Source organism: Palaemon carinicauda, chromosome 44 (assembly GCF_036898095.1).
Source record: "Palaemon carinicauda isolate YSFRI2023 chromosome 44, ASM3689809v2, whole genome shotgun sequence".
NCBI lineage: Eukaryota > Metazoa > Arthropoda > Malacostraca > Decapoda > Palaemonidae > Palaemon > Palaemon carinicauda.
The window spans coordinates 10,937,071-10,952,884 of NC_090768.1; the positions used below are offsets into that span (position 1 = coordinate 10,937,071).

The 15,814-nt window shown below is 36.8% G+C and overlaps 1 protein-coding gene across 4 annotated transcripts; it reads left to right on the top strand.

The window, feature by feature from the left end:
• Positions 1-1,381: 1,381 nt before the first annotated feature.
• LOC137634138 (sulfotransferase 1B1-like) lies at positions 1,382-13,587 on the top strand. 4 transcript variants are annotated; one of them, XM_068366372.1, is made up of 7 exons: positions 1,382-1,514; positions 4,308-4,501; positions 5,105-5,242; positions 10,248-10,443; positions 12,335-12,461; positions 12,997-13,278; positions 13,404-13,586. In XM_068366372.1, exons 2-7 carry the CDS (start codon positions 4,335-4,337, stop codon positions 13,517-13,519), a joined length of 1,026 nt encoding a protein of 341 aa, XP_068222473.1. In that variant the 5' UTR covers positions 1,382-1,514; positions 4,308-4,334; the 3' UTR covers positions 13,520-13,586. The 4 variants fall into 4 exon arrangements, with proteins under 4 accessions (XP_068222473.1, XP_068222476.1, XP_068222474.1 ...); XM_068366375.1 differs by having other exon boundaries at positions 1,398-1,514; positions 4,322-4,501; positions 13,404-13,587; XM_068366373.1 differs by lacking the exon at positions 1,382-1,514 and adding an exon at positions 1,630-1,773 and having other exon boundaries at positions 13,404-13,587.
• Positions 13,588-15,814: the final 2,227 nt, after the last annotated feature.

A 15,814-nucleotide genomic window follows, 5' to 3' on the forward strand; every position in this document is an offset into this window, starting at 1 on the left:
TTGGGTAACAAAAATACCTTCTCTGAATTCTTGGTAAACAGCTGGGCATTCCTGTTCTAGCTGGACTAAATCTCGCACATGAACTGGTAACCACTTTGCATAATGCTTTTGATCCATTTGCATTACCAGCAGAAAGCAGCCATTTTGAATTTTGCTCAAAATACTATTTTATGGTATTTTAGTGTAACTCATTGAATTCCTTGACCCTAAAAACCTATAAATCAACACCAAGACCATGCTTCTATGTCAAATAGAACCAAAGTTCTGATAAAATATAAAAATTGGCAATACGCAAGGCGGCCATTTTGGATTTCTCGATTTTGAGAAAGACCCCTTGGTTTGCCAGCGTGGATCCGGTTAGAAATGGATTCAGCTTACTCAAAAACCCCTGTATGCAAATTTTCATGCTTTCTTCCGAAAGTGAACATCTTGGCCATTTTATTCGACATATCTACTAGACTATAAGATAATTTTCAATTTAAATGCAGAGAGACAACAAATAAGGGCTATAGACGAAACTGTAGATTTTTAATAAATATACTTTATTGGAACAGACAGTAAGCGTTTCCCCAGAAGATGAGACCGAAATTAAAAGAAAGATAAGCATGGGATGGAGGGCTTTTGGTAAACAAAAGGAGAGTATGAAACGTAAAATGTCTCTTCGTCTAAAATTAAGAGTATTTAATCACATGGTCCTAGTATTAACTTATGCATAAAAAAAACTTAGAGCCTTAATAAACGGATTTTGAGCGAAGCGAAAAATCTATTTTTGGGTGAGATAGCCATGGCGTCCTGATGGAAGGTTCCTGTTTGGTAGCTTCCTTGGGTAGTTATTTACCCAAGGAAGCTACCAAAAAGGAACCTTCCATCAGGACGCCATGGCTTGAGCCCAAAAAAGCCTTTAAGAACATATGCTAGTTACAACTCAAAGAGCTATGGAAAGAATAATTGGAATAACACCAAGAGACAGAAAAAGAGCAACATGGATACGAGAGCAAACTCAAGTAGAGGATTCTAACACATAAAATAAAGAAATAGACATGGGCATGACATATAATGGGAATTACAGATAATAAATGCACAAGAATAATAGTGTGGGTCCTTAGAGATTGCAACCGAAGCAAGGGAAGGAAGAGAAGACAATGGATTGACGAGCTAAGAAAATTTGCGGGTATAAAACGGCATAGAAGGGCCATAAACAGACCCGACAAGAAGGACGTGACTGGGGACTTTGTCCTGTAATGGACTAGCAACGGCTAATTATGATGATGATGATGAATGTGTGTGTGCATGTAATGAGAGAGAGAGAGAGAGAGAGAGAGAGAGAGAGAGAGAGAGAGAGAGAGAGAGAGAGAGGGGGGGGGGCAATAAGAGTCTAGAACTGGTTTCACCGTTGTCAAGGCCGCTGTGAATACCCATATTACCTCCGAAAGAGTCAACAGTGCTACTTGACCACTGTACAGCTTACGCTTCATTAAAGGTCTCCACTGTGAATAAGATATCTTCATTTTGCTGTAAGTTATAAGATATTTGTTGCTTGACTTTTTCGCCTATCTTTATTTATAACTAACTGAGCGGATATCAACAGTGGAAAAGATATGACAACCAACTATTGTAACTGGGAGCTGTTTGCGTAAGAGTTGCCATAACGTTCTTCGTTAGTGCTTCAAGATAATTAATTTCAGTGATAATAATGAACACTGACTCTGATAACCATTCGGTGTTGATCTTGTTGTGGTTCGATCATTACAACCCTGTGGACTTAGATTGCAAGTAAAACTTGTCAAGTTATAGTCTGTTATTGTTGTTAGACTAATAGAATGAAATGTGGATAATAAGGGAGTGGCCTATAAGAACGGGTTCACTTGTCTTACAGGAATAGTCGTGTAACCAAGTGGGATTTTATCTATAATGATATTGTGGGTTGAGGAAATATCTGCAGAATAGTGATAAGGAAAACACTAATACTCGATCGAATCTGTACATTTTAAAACTGTGAAAAGAAATTTAAAGTATCATATTGAATATAAAACTTAGATTACATATTTAAGTATTCCATTTCATATTCAATTTCAAATGACGTTTGAGTGAACATCTTTACTATTTTTAAGAGCATCAGTGTTAATTGTTAATAATCACAAATTTGTGCCATATTGAATAATCCATGTTATTCTTGTATGATAATATTTCATTATGAAATTTGACTTAAGAATTAAAATGTGTTGTGAAGTTTATGAAAGAAGCTTCGTCAGAAGAAATTCTGATTTACGAAATTATTCATTTTTAAAAAGGTTAATTTGTAATTTCGTCATCAGTAATACTTTCCCTTTTATGAAATTCATCCTTACCCTTTCAGTTAATAAAACTCCTCGTGAATAGAAAAAAAATTGTTTTAATGCATGATTTTCTGTACATTGTCAATTAATGTTGAAAGTCGTATTAACGATTTGGAATTTTCTTTGAATCATTCTAGTGAAGAGAAGAACTTTATTCGTATCAAGTAAAGATAAAACAATTGAGGGTGCTTATCTTTACTTGCTCTATTTAGAAATACCCGATGTTTTAACGATTTGTTTTCAGTTTTCATTGTTAAATCATTGCTTGTTTTTGTTTCTAAACACATAATTAGATACTAATCTTTAACAAGTTGGTTTCTGTTAAGAATGTTAAACTAGTGCTTCTTTTGGTTAGTAAAATAGTTTCCTATTTGAGAAAATAGTCGATCGTTGAACTTTCGTTTGTTTTAATTCTTGTCTTGTAGTCGCAAAATTCAACATTTTACTTTAGTACAAAATATAGAGCCTCCAAACATGGACCATTCTCTATATGAACAAATCATTAAGCCATTGGTGGTTGAAGACCATCTTCCTGTAATAAACTGGATGAAGGAGAAGAATCTTCTGTGGAAATAATTAAAATGTCCTCTATGTAAAAGTTTAATGAAGTGGAGGAAACGGTCTTCAATTCAAGATAAATACGTCTGGAAGTGCCTAGTCAAAAACTGCGCCAAATACAAGTACTACGAATCACTTCGTAGAGTTTTTTTTTTTTTTTTTTTTTAATCGATCAAAGCTTTCATGGCAAAGGTGGATAGAAGGCATATTCTACTGGTGTCAGGATTTGAGTGTATTGCAAACCACAGTTTTTGAGTTTTTCAAAAAAGTCATTGATATGTTCAGTTATTTTCGTGAAGTTTGCGAGAAATGTTTTGAAAAAAAAAAAAAAAGAAAAAAAAAAAACCTATTAGACTTGGTGGGCCAGGAATAACAGTGCAAATTGATGAGTCTTGCTTCAGCCACAAACCAAAACACCACAGGGACGCGCTTCTCAGAATCCAATTTGGGTATTTGGGATAGTTGACCCATCTTCGTCACCAGCTTTGGGTTTTATGGAGATAGTCTATTCGCGTAATGCCGAAACGCTATTACCGATAATAAAGAAAGTAGTTTTTCCAGGAACAACCATTCACAGTGATCAGTGGGGAGCATATTGCAACATTCAAAGGAACCTAGGATTCGCTCATCATACTGTAAATCACTCGTTAAATTTCGTTGATAGAGCTACCTGAGTTAATACTCAATCAATGGAGAGATTAAAATAAACAAAAAAATACGAATAAAAAGCATGCTCGGATGCAGAAGGGAATTGTTGAACTCTTACTTAAACGAATTTTTGGGGAAAGAAAGAAACCATGACAAATTTTATAGCTTTTGTGAAACAGTCGCAAATCAATATTTTTTTTTATTAAATTCTTCATTTATATTTTTATGTGTACTCATGAAATATGTATTCATTAAGTATAATTTTTAACTATATTATGATGTATCCATTTTCAAGATATTTATATTTTATTTGGTTCGACTATAAAATTCTAAAACAACACTTGTCGTTATATTTACGTTATCCCCAGAATTTTTGGGGTGCCCATCTTCACTTGGTCAAAATTGGGAGTGTTTATATTTACTTGGTTAAATCCGGGGGTGCCCATCTTCACTGGCGCGAGTTGGGAGTGCTCATCTTTACTCGACATTCACTTATTGTTTACCGGGATTTACCCTTTGTTCCGAATATTTTTGTGAAGAACGATTTCAGTTGTTGCGATCTAAGTAAATCTAAATTGTCTCGCCATCTCTGAACAACATGTATTGAAATATTATGCAATGCAATTAGTTTTCTTTCAATTTGCAAAAAAAAAAAAATAAATGTTTTCCAGAATTATCAATGTCCAAACACCTTACCTATCTTTACACTTAAGATATGCCTTAATTCAACTGTTTCATTCCTATCTGCTCTCAACCGGGACACAGACTATCGTCAAAAGAACTCCATCGAAAATGGCGTCCAGTTTTCCTTTCAAACTAAAACGATTAGAGAAAGCGTTGGAGGAGCCCCTGCAGAAGAGGTTCCTGGGCTACACACAAGGCCTTGTCCAAGTACAGCCCAGCGGTTTCGTCATGCCCTCTCAGTACACAACGTTTGCTGACAAATACTACAACTTTAGGTAAATATAGTTTTAATTATTCAGTGTACAGTATTTACTTTTGTGAAGTTGAAGGTACTGGCATTTGGATCGAATTCTTTACTTACTTCCATTTTGTTATCTGTTTTACCACCGTTCTCACTACATTAAGGTGTCGGTTGCCCGATGCGTCCTCTCCAATGCCTTCTGTGAAAAGCATCCTCTTCCAACAAACCTCTTCTCTCCATATTATCCTTCACCTTATCTCACCATCTAATTCTCTGCATCTCTCTAGATCTTCAACCCCCTAACAGGTTTCTCCCAAACCTTCCTCACTCCCCCCCCCACCCATCTTCAAAGAGTGGCCCCCCCCCCCCCCCACTATCTCAGTCGTGACACTCTTATCACCTCTTTACTATGCCTGCTACTCTTCTTATTTCATAATTTTCCAATCTTTCAAGGAGTGATTCCTGTAATCCACCTCTGCATTATTATCTCTGTTCTCTCAAGCTTTGCTTCCACTTTTCGTATTAGAACTCATGTTTCTGATTCATACATTAACACTGGTCTTATGTTATTTAATTTCTAAGGACTTTACATTAAATTGTCTATTCATTCATCCAATTTTTTTCGTTATCATTTCAGCTTTAAACCAGACGATGTTGTTATAATGACCCATCCCAAGTGTGGCACAACCTGGCTTCAAGAGATTATTTGGACGATGAGGAACAACGTCAACATCGACACAGATTTGGCTCTGGATGTCCGATCTCCATTTATAGAGTAAGCTTTTCTCTCTCTCTCTCTGCTACAAAGCTCATGAGGAATTTATTTTGTGAACTATTTGAAAACACAATTGTTCTATTAACAAAGAAAGGTTCATAAACTTGGAACTCATACTTATCCAATTATCACCTTAAAGGTGAGAGTCACCTTAAAAGTGGGATCACACATTCCCGTATATTGCTCCCGACAGCTCCCGTGTGAAGGATTATTAGGGTTTTTTTTAAGTAAAACAAATGTAAAATTGTGTACAATTGGAGCAGTTGGTATGTATGACAAGTGACACCATATGGGTCTGGGTGTTTCTCATTGCACGAGCCTGCACATGACCATAGATGGGAAATCTCCCAATCTTCTTGTCGATGACAGAAAGATGTCTGTAAGACATAAATTTCCTGAACAACTATAAAATTCAAGTTCGAGTGTGTGCATTTGGCAACAGTGCCAAACAACACCCTAGCGGGAAAAATCGGCATCATTGGACGGTGGCATTTATATTGCTGGAGGATCACATGACTGTAAGTTCGTCTTTTTTGCTAGTTTTTGCTACTTTTGCCAGCTTTCACCAAAACAAGGATGATGAAGAAGGGTTCTTTGAAGAGGGTCAAGGCCAGGAGGTCTTTCCTTGCCTCCTTGATGCCTGGCACCGCTTCACCTGCCACCTCTTCGCTTGCCTCTTCTTCGTCTGCCACCTCTCCACTGCTCTGTTTACAACTTCTGGGCCTGCTGCCTTTTTGTCTGCTACTTCTGTTACTGCTGCTACATCTGCCACTTCTGTGCCTCTTGCTTTGTCTGCCAATTCTGTGCCTACTGCTTTTCTGTCACTTCTCTTCCTCCTGGTTGGTGTGCTACTTATGTGGCTGGTGCTTTGTCTACTATTTCTGTGCCATCTTTGTCTGCCACTTTTGTGTGGCCCACCTTCCCCAGCTTGGTTGTCTCTACATCATCCTTGACTGATATGGAGTCTGACTCCAAGAACAAGCTTTGATACTCGAGAGGGACTGCGAGCTTATTGAGGACGACAGCAACAACAACTTCATTACCGAAGGTTATCTTCCTACAGCAGTTGGCAGTAATGACCAATCGTAGAAGAGGCACCAGAAGACAAAGAACATCATCCTGCTGGAGGGAACAGAGAGGAAGCATGGAGTTGGAGATGCTCTACATTTTCAACAAGGACGAAAGCTGTCACAACCAAAAGGAGCGTATTGAAATGTACGGGCAGAGAAGGGCAGCCTCCCAGCCCCCACCCCGCTATCTGGAAATGAACTGAAGACAAGGGTTGCTTCTCTCCACTCCAGATTAGGTAGGCTCCCAAAGGAGAAATGCAGTGAAGGTGCACGGAGGATGACGGAGAGGGAAAGGTAGTTCCTCTCAGGCTTCGGTTTCCTGAAGCCACACATAGTGCATCAAAGAAAGCCTTGGACACTTGGTATGCCTATGGTATGTATGCTTATTTTTGTTTGCTAACCTTCTCACTATAGAATTTAATAAACAGTGAATTTAATAGTTTGGTATTTATCTGAATTATTTTGCTTATATTTTCTTCAAATTATATTGATAACTTAGATTTATAATGAAATAAACACCGCATTTTACAAATGAAAACATAATATACATGCAACTAATACATTCATCTCACCACAGTCCGCTGCTGCTGCTATCCACAAATGCACCACGCCACCACAGTGCCTTCAGTCCCTGACACTGACATGGATGAACTCTTTGTCGGTAGGCAGGAGGATGGCCTCTAACCTGCAATATTTGCAAAGGACAAGAAAAGAAAGCCTGGTGGTGCTCTTCCAGTTGCAGATCCTGAGGCACAACAGAAGGCCTTGAAAGAATCGAGAAGAGGATATATTAGTTACATTTTATGAGAAAAACTGATCCTGTTTTAAAAATTATAATTATCATATGGTATAGTTATGGTAAAGTATTCTTCATTGGGTAATACAAAAAATAGAACAAGGTATAAAAATATGTAATTGTTAAAGTTCTTAATAGTCAAATATTGGAATGTTTTTCATGTCTTGTACAATGTATCAATGTTCTCTTATTGTTCAAAAACGAGCTGATGGAAACAGCGCATCATTTGTGCATTGAATGTGCAGGGCTATCTTGGTGGTGACTCAGAGTTTGGCCTGGCAAAGAACTGCATGGAGCTCTCTAACTCTTACAAGTTATCCCTGAAGTGGGGACTCTAGGCAGCCACTATCAGGTTCCTAGTTAGGAACTTTTGTTCCACTCTGGTCAGAGTTCAAGCATGTCACCATGCCAAGCAGCAGCTCCCCCGCCATTCCAATGATAGTGCCACAAATCCAAGGACAGCCGATGTACCAAGCGCCCCCAGGTAGCCATGACAAAACTTTAATGGTCATCATACCTGGTGTTGGGCAGCCTTGCAAGCATTGCTGAGGTCTGTGCCTGTACCAATACTCACTTCAAGCCATCTGGTGTTTCTACGCCAGGGCCTTCAATATTACAGCTGGACCTGTCGTAGTATGTGACATTCAGGTTGTGCATGGGCATGGAAGTGTTGGGGGGGGGGGGGGGGGAGCGTGCTTTTCCCCTATCACACATTCCAGCGACCCCTGGACTGAACGTGGAATGGGCTTATGGGAGAAGAGGCAATAGTCTGCTTTTTTCTTGAATTTGCTTGTTATTTTATTTATTGTTTGCAAACTTTGTTCATAATGTACTGGTCTTCTGTAAAGGTATTGGTCCTCTGTTTCACTAGGTGTAGGCTTTCTGTTTCGTAAGCTGTTGGTTGCTGTCTCTTATCTTTATACTGCTTTTTGTATATTGTATATTCTTTTGTCTTTATCTGTGATCACAATATTGTATAATAAATTTATTGTTTTCACAACATCTTTGTTTCTGTCTCCATTATATTTTTGCTATTTTTGTACTTTTGACTATTGTGCAATATAAGTATTTTTTCATAATGTTGCCTTTTGTCTCCATTATTTATTTTTGCTAAAGTATTTATTACCATTTAAGGTGTTAAAGTACATACGTAACGAATGTATCAAGAAAAACACACGTGAATATTCAAAATATCTAAAAAAAGTCGATATTAAAATTCTCATTGTAAAGTGTCAATACATAAACAAAAAGAATTAATGGAATATATTACAGAAAATTGCTAATATAAAAATGGACAATGAATGAGGCAATGACATTTAAAACTCCATGAAAAAATAACCTATAATTTAAAAAATTACAGTCAGCATGTAGAACAATAATGAAATTATGAATCCAAAATACTATTATCCTACTAAGGCAGAGATCATTGTGGGAAGAAGAAGTATTTCTTAAAATGCTTGCGTTGGGCCTTGGCATGCAAAGTTGCAGTGTTGCGGGGAGTTCTTGGCATGCGCATTCCTACAGCTGGGGCCTTCCTCCAGATGTAGCATGTAAGACTTCGTGGGTAAATAGGTCTTCCTGGTTGACCTCTGTACATGCTGGACTGGATACATGCAGGATGTTGTATAGAATATATGAGAATAACACAACACCTTCTACACAGCCATTTTAGACATAATTTCAAATGTATTTTCTACCGACTGCCAGACCCTTCTGAGTTGGTAATTGTGCATTCATGTTTTGTGAGGCCTCGTTGTGGGTATGCCTTCATCATGCACGACCTCAACAGGAAGGCATCATTACCTACGAAGTAGTAATCAGTAGGTAGTCCTACAGGACTGGTATGAATGACTTCTGCAGGGGGAGTTGTGCGTTCCCTCAGTTCAATAATTCATCCAGACGGATTTGTGGGATTACATCTCCATCAGACTCAGACCCAATGGCATCCACGATGATGAATATGAACTTATACTTGGAATCAACAACTGGCAACAGCAAAATTGAAAAGATCTGAAAGTGTTTCCCATCGATCGATGACTGCAACACATTGTGGCCTGTCCCACACATTGTGGCCTGTCCCACCGTTCCACAAACCTTCTTGCAACCTCCTTTCACTCAGCACGCAATTTTGGTGTATTTATTGCCTTGTCTCTAAATACAGATAAGATGCCCTGACAGGTTTCCGGCAACAGTTTTGTTAGTGGTGTTGTGAGTAACCCAAAAGGAGTACTGCAGCATCTGGTATGATTCCCCACTTGCCAGGTAACGCATGGTGATGGCCACCGGCAACCAAGGAGGAGTAGATTTCTGCTAGAATGTTGTTTTCTTCTAAATGTGGGAGCGACATCATCAACTAATTCCTCATACAATGTTTAGTCTACCTGAGTATAGTTCTCGTAGAGATAAGGACATTCTTGGGCCAGCTCTTGGATGAGGCTATTACAATGGCCATACTAAAGCCTCCGTTGTTTCCTCCTCGGCTACTTTACTTCCGCTTCATTCCTGAATGCTGTCCTTCCAAGCATTTCCAAAAATTAAGAAAATGAAGATGCATGTTGTCGATGGTTACAGGTTTCAGTAGGGAGTTTACAAAAACTAACTCCTTCCCAAGGAATTCTACGACGGTGGTTATGATACCGATGGAGAACCGTGAATGAGAATGATGTAACCATCTCTGCCCTTTTATATACAAAATAGCTAAAAAGTAATTGAAAAAGACTGTCTTTGTGTTTGGACCAACAGGTTGACCCTAATGTTTGACCAGACACAGTTGTGGCTAGTCAAAAGACTTACGGCCTCAGCTAGAAATATTTTTGGGAAGCGTGGTCTATGTTTCTAAAAATCTAGCTGCCATTGTGAACATGCTTACTTAATTCCTAAACACATACGTAACGCAATACAACTACCAAAGACTGACGTCACAATAGCCCCTGTCAAAGGTACGTTTTTTGTGAAGTACTGTAAAATAATCTGTGGTTGTTTGTCAGTATATTGACAACCAAAAATAAAAAGGGGCGATTCCATTTGATAGGGGCAGTTTGGAGCAATGTTCGGGAATGTGTGATCGCACTTTTCTTACTAATAACCTATTATTTTTTTTGTTTTACATGCACCTCACTGGTCGTATTCAATTCCTCAGATTTGATTCATTAGAGGCACCTCATTTGGAACCCATCATGCCTCTGGTGAATGCTTTCAATGAGAGGAATCCGGGCAAGAACTACAAAGAGGAAGGAATGCATTTAGATCTGACAGTACGCACCCCATCGCCGCGCACCATCAAGACTCACCTTCCATTTGCCTACCTCAACCCTAATCTCTTAGATACCTGCAAGGTATTTCAACTTTTTGTTACTGTTATACAATTGCAGACTGAAAAATATTTCTCCATTACAATGTTTAATTTATTGATTTTTTAAAAACTTACAATATTACTTTTATGATATATATATATATATATATATATATATATATATATATATATATATATATATATATTATCAACCGTTATTAGTCCACTGTAGAACACAGACCTCAGACGTGTTCCTTCACTTATGCCTCTATATGGTATTTCTATGCCACTCCACGCCCACAAACTTTCTTAGTTCGCCAATCCATCATCTTTTCTTCCTTCCCCTTCTTCTCTAGGGACCAAATCTGTTATTCTTAATGGCAATTTATTATATGTCATTCACATTATATGTTCCCCCATGTCCATTTCTTTTTCTACATATTGTTAGAATATCATCTAATTTAGTTTGCTTTTGTATCCATGTTGCTCTTTTTCTGTCTATTAGTGGTATTCCTATCATTATTCTATCCATAGCTCTTTGAGTTGAACTTGTATATAGCTTATGGTCTAAGGCTTTATTAACACTCCAAGTTTTTGATGCAAAAGTTAAAACTGGCAGGACCATCTGATTCAATACATTTATTTTTTTAGAGAGTGGAATTTTACATTTCATAATCTCCTTTTGTTTACCAAAAGCTCTCCATCCCATGCTTATCCTTTAAATTTCAGTCTCATCCTAAGCATATATATTCTTTAACAATCTAAAGGCTCGCCCATAATCGTCACTTGTTATCTCTCTCCATTTTCATTGAACTCTTAGTTTTGCTCATATTCCTTTTCAGCCCTACATTTCTGCTTTCTCTGTTCATCTTCTGTTAATCCTCCCATGATTCACTAAACATAACTATGTCATCTTCCAATCTTAAGTTGTTAAGATATTCCCCATTGATATTATTACATTTTCCTAATCTAATTTTTTGTAAACCTCATCTAGACATGCTGTGAATAATTTAAGAAATATGGAGTCCTTTCGTCTACGTCCTTTCTCTACTGAAATTTTTTCACTATCACTATGTAGTTTTAGGAATTCTGTACTTCCTGTATATATATATATATATATATATATATATATATATATATATATATATATATATATATATATATATATATCTTCAAGTGTTCTAAAATAGGATTAATCTATTCCTTGTCTTTGAAGGGCTTTCATTACTGCTGAAATTTTGGCAGAACCAAAAGCTTTCTCATAATTCATAAATGCCATATATAATGGCTTATTATAATCAGTTGATTTTTCCATTAGCTTGTTAATTACACTGATATGGTCAGTTGTTGAATACCCACTTCTAAAGTCTGCCTGCTCTCTTGGTTGATTAAAGTCCAGTTGTCTTTTCATTCCGTTTAATATGATCTCTATAAATATTTTACATGTTACTGAGAGTAAATTTATTTGTGTCTCCCTCTTTGTGAATTAATATAATGATAAAGTTTTTCAAAGCTGTAGGTATAGAGCATTCTTCCAGACATTTTTGTAAAGTTCAGCCAGTTTTACTTCTAAGAAATTTCCTCAATACATTATCAAATCATTTGCTAGGCCATCTTCTCCTGCTGTTTTGCCTTTTTTCATGCTTTTTAATGCTTTCTTTACTTCTACTGTCACTCTTGGTACTTGCTCAGGTGTTTAATTATTTCTATTGTAAAAGTCATTTTATATCACTATTGTACAGCATTGTATAAAAATTCTCAGCAATTTTTATCACTCCATCTCTATTGTTAATATTTCCCTTGTCATCCTGTTACAAATCTTTTCATCAATTTTATGCTTTTTCCTTTCTTTAGTGTTTTCTCTATTTTGGTGGTATCGTGTGTGTTTCTGAGCGTGAATATATGTATAGAATTTTTAAAACTCTCTATTCCAGGTCGTGTATTGCGCCAGAAATCCGAAAGATGCTTGTGTCTCGTATTATCATCACCAAAGGCTGGTCAGATGCTCCGAATTCATCGGAGATTTTGCTGAATTTGTAGATTACTGGTGCAAAGACCTCAGTGAGTATTAGGGTTTTTCATTAATCATTTTATAAGATTTGTTAGTGTTAATCTCTCTCTCTCTCTCTCTCTCTCTCTCTCTCTCTCTCTCTCTCTCTCTCTCTCTCTCTCTCTCTCTCTCTGTATATATATATATATATATATATATATATATATATATATATATGTAAGTGCATTTCTAGGCCACTGCAGGACAAAGGCATCAAACATGTCCTTAGTCTAGGTATCCCCTCTGAGAAAAGTATATATACATATATATATATATATATATATATATATATATGTATATATATATACCTGTATATATAATATATAGTACATACATATAAATACACACACACACACACATATATATATATATATATATATATATATATATATATATATATATATATATATATATATATATATATATATATATATATATATGTATATATATATATATGTGTGTGTGTGTATGTGTGTGTGTGTTTTATTCTCAGTGATACGTACATCATGAATAATGATGGATTATTGACTGAGCTTTCCATTTCAGTCACCCAAGGACCATTCTGGTTCCACGTTTCTGAAGGCTGGGCAAAACGCCAACACCCAAATGTCCTTTTCTTGTTCTATGAGGATATGAAAGAAGACATCATGAGGGAACTCCGCCGACTGAACGAGTTTTTGGTCACGTCCCTGACAGAAGACCAACTTCAGACAGTGGCCAACCACGTGAAGTTTTCCAACATGAAATCAAGTCCTTCTTCGAATCCTACCCAGGCTGCCATTAAAGTAGGGCGTTTCGTGAAAGGTGAAGAGGAGTTCATCAGGAAAGGTGAATTTCATACATTAGCCTTGAAGCTTTCTAAACATTGAGCAAAGTTTGCCCATCTTAACCTTTGACATTTGTAAAGGAGAGTTTCTGGACTCATCGTGAATCTAAACCTTCTTACTTTTCAGGTGAGTCTGGTGGCTGGCCCAGCTATTTCACTCCTGAGGTGGAAGCAAAGTTCCAAATGTGGATGGATAAGTGGACACATGTGGCTAAAGAAATTCCGTTTAGATACAAGCTTTAAAACTGTAGATTTTGGGTTCATTTTCTAATTTAAAAAATAAAGTTTACATATCCATAATTATTTCTATACGTGCTGTAAAAGCAGAATGATCAAATACATGAATGGCAGATGACATTACAGTATCATTCTGAACATCCCAACTTTTTCCCCTGAACACAGTTGAAATCCTTCACCTGGAAAGTATTTTCTTTGCAGTAATGGGATGTTATTCCTACATTTAAATACATGACGTGAGAGATGAGTTCAGATCTTATTACATCCCGAGGGAGCATCATGTGGAGGCGGGAAAGTAACCACAGTAGAAAAGAAGAGTTAGAGGTAGGAATGCGAAACTTCATAAAAGTTGAAAGATGCTAATTCATTTCAAAAGTCTAGACAAAACTTTGCCGTTGGTACTGGATATTGAGCAGCCTGGTGAATATGGGTTAGGAATGAAAAAGTACTCCACGAATGCTAATGTTTTTGTTTCATTCAAATATCCAAGCAAAACAAAGGAATAGAATTTCTAAGGACCCCATCATGGAGTGTTTAATCCTTGATCTAGGAAGCAAACACTTTTAGCTTACGAAATATGGACAATATAAGCCACTAAGTCCAGTCTTCAGAGATAAAAATCTTATGGAATTTCCAGAATTAATAGTAAAATATCTAGTGAACAGGTGTCATCTTCACTATATAAGAAATTCATGCAATGATCCAGATGACTTTTAAGGAAATAGAAATTGGGGGAAGTAGCTGACTCTGGCTCATCTGTCTACCAGCAGACTTGTTATTTACTAAAGGCTAAAGATGGGTTCAGAAATATGTAGCTTAGTTGGAAAAGAGGATATGAATACAAAAATAGGGTTTGATAAAAAAAAAAAAAAAAAAAGAGAAGACACGCCAATGTGATGAAATAGTGGAAAAGTAACCGTATACACAAAGAAGAACCACTAGGAAAGACAACGTAAAATGTTTATGTAATCAGGTCTTTGTCATAGACATTTTTTTTTCAGTGTATCAAACATAAAGTATAAATGCCCATGTTCTAGAATACACATAAATACTATGCAAATGAGAAGTAGGTATTGGAAAACACGTAAAAAAAAGGAAAAACCACAGCCTGCATAAAACACAATAAATTACTAGTCTACTGGTAAGGAAGATAATCCCTTTAGTTTATTGAGCATAAATGCACAATTCCTGAATAAGTTTTGCACTCTTCAATGTAGCAGAGGTCTGACCCTTTACTTTGTAACAGATTTATCCCTAACATGCTAAGATTCATAGTTTGAGTACCAACTGATTTCAATGTCACCAATAAGGGATTTGCCGGTGTAAGAGAGACTGAGATCTCGTATACTGAGATGGTCGAAACATGTGATGAGAAAAAGAGCAATGAGTCAAAACATTGATGGTTATAGAAGGAGCAAGCCGGAAAGAGGTAGGAAGGTCCAGGAGATCATGAAAATTGGCAAGTATAGAGATTTAGAACAAAGTAAATAATGCAAAAGAACAGAAAGCTAATTCACTTAATGACCACATGCACCATATCAAAAGAAGGCTAATTGAGAAATACATGTGCGAGTTCAGTCAAGGATGAGAGCACATTGCCCAGGTCACCTTATAAAGCTGTTTTGAGACAGTCATTTGATAGTAAAAGGAGAATAGTGTGTGGTAAACAAATAACTCGAGAGACATAGTGGTCAAAGTAATTGATACAGTTATGAAAGGTTTCAAGTATGCTTGAAATAGATGTTTTGGGAGAGTAGGCTAATCATGTTTTACGGTGAAAAACAAATCTATTGGAGTGACATGTCTGATGAAAAGGTTGGTCTGGAACAAAATTGTCTTATATTTACATTGTGCTTTAATATATTGAAAGTACAGAAAATAAAGAGAAAAGTTGTTTGATTGGAAATAAGTTAATGAATGGATTGCAGAGTGGTTGAAGTTTGCAGATGATGCAATATCAATTGGTAAAGGGGAGAGAAACTGAATGTTGTACCAACCGTGTGTCACACGATCGTACATAAATTATTTTGTATATATTATGCTTGTATCTGCGATCTTCCCTCGCACTAAAAAGAATTAGAATAAACATGTCTGCGTTTTTCCTCTGTAACATTGTCTGTTTCTCGAACATGAAATTTCCTGTTGCCTTGAGGTTTTGTATATAAAGGATAGTGTTCTTTAATAAAGTCACTCCGGGGTCACCAATGTGACGCGCCGAGAGAAGGTTGTGACTCAAAGGCAGGAAGCAATCAACTGAGTAACTTTATTAAAGAACACCAACCGTGTGTCACACGATCGTAC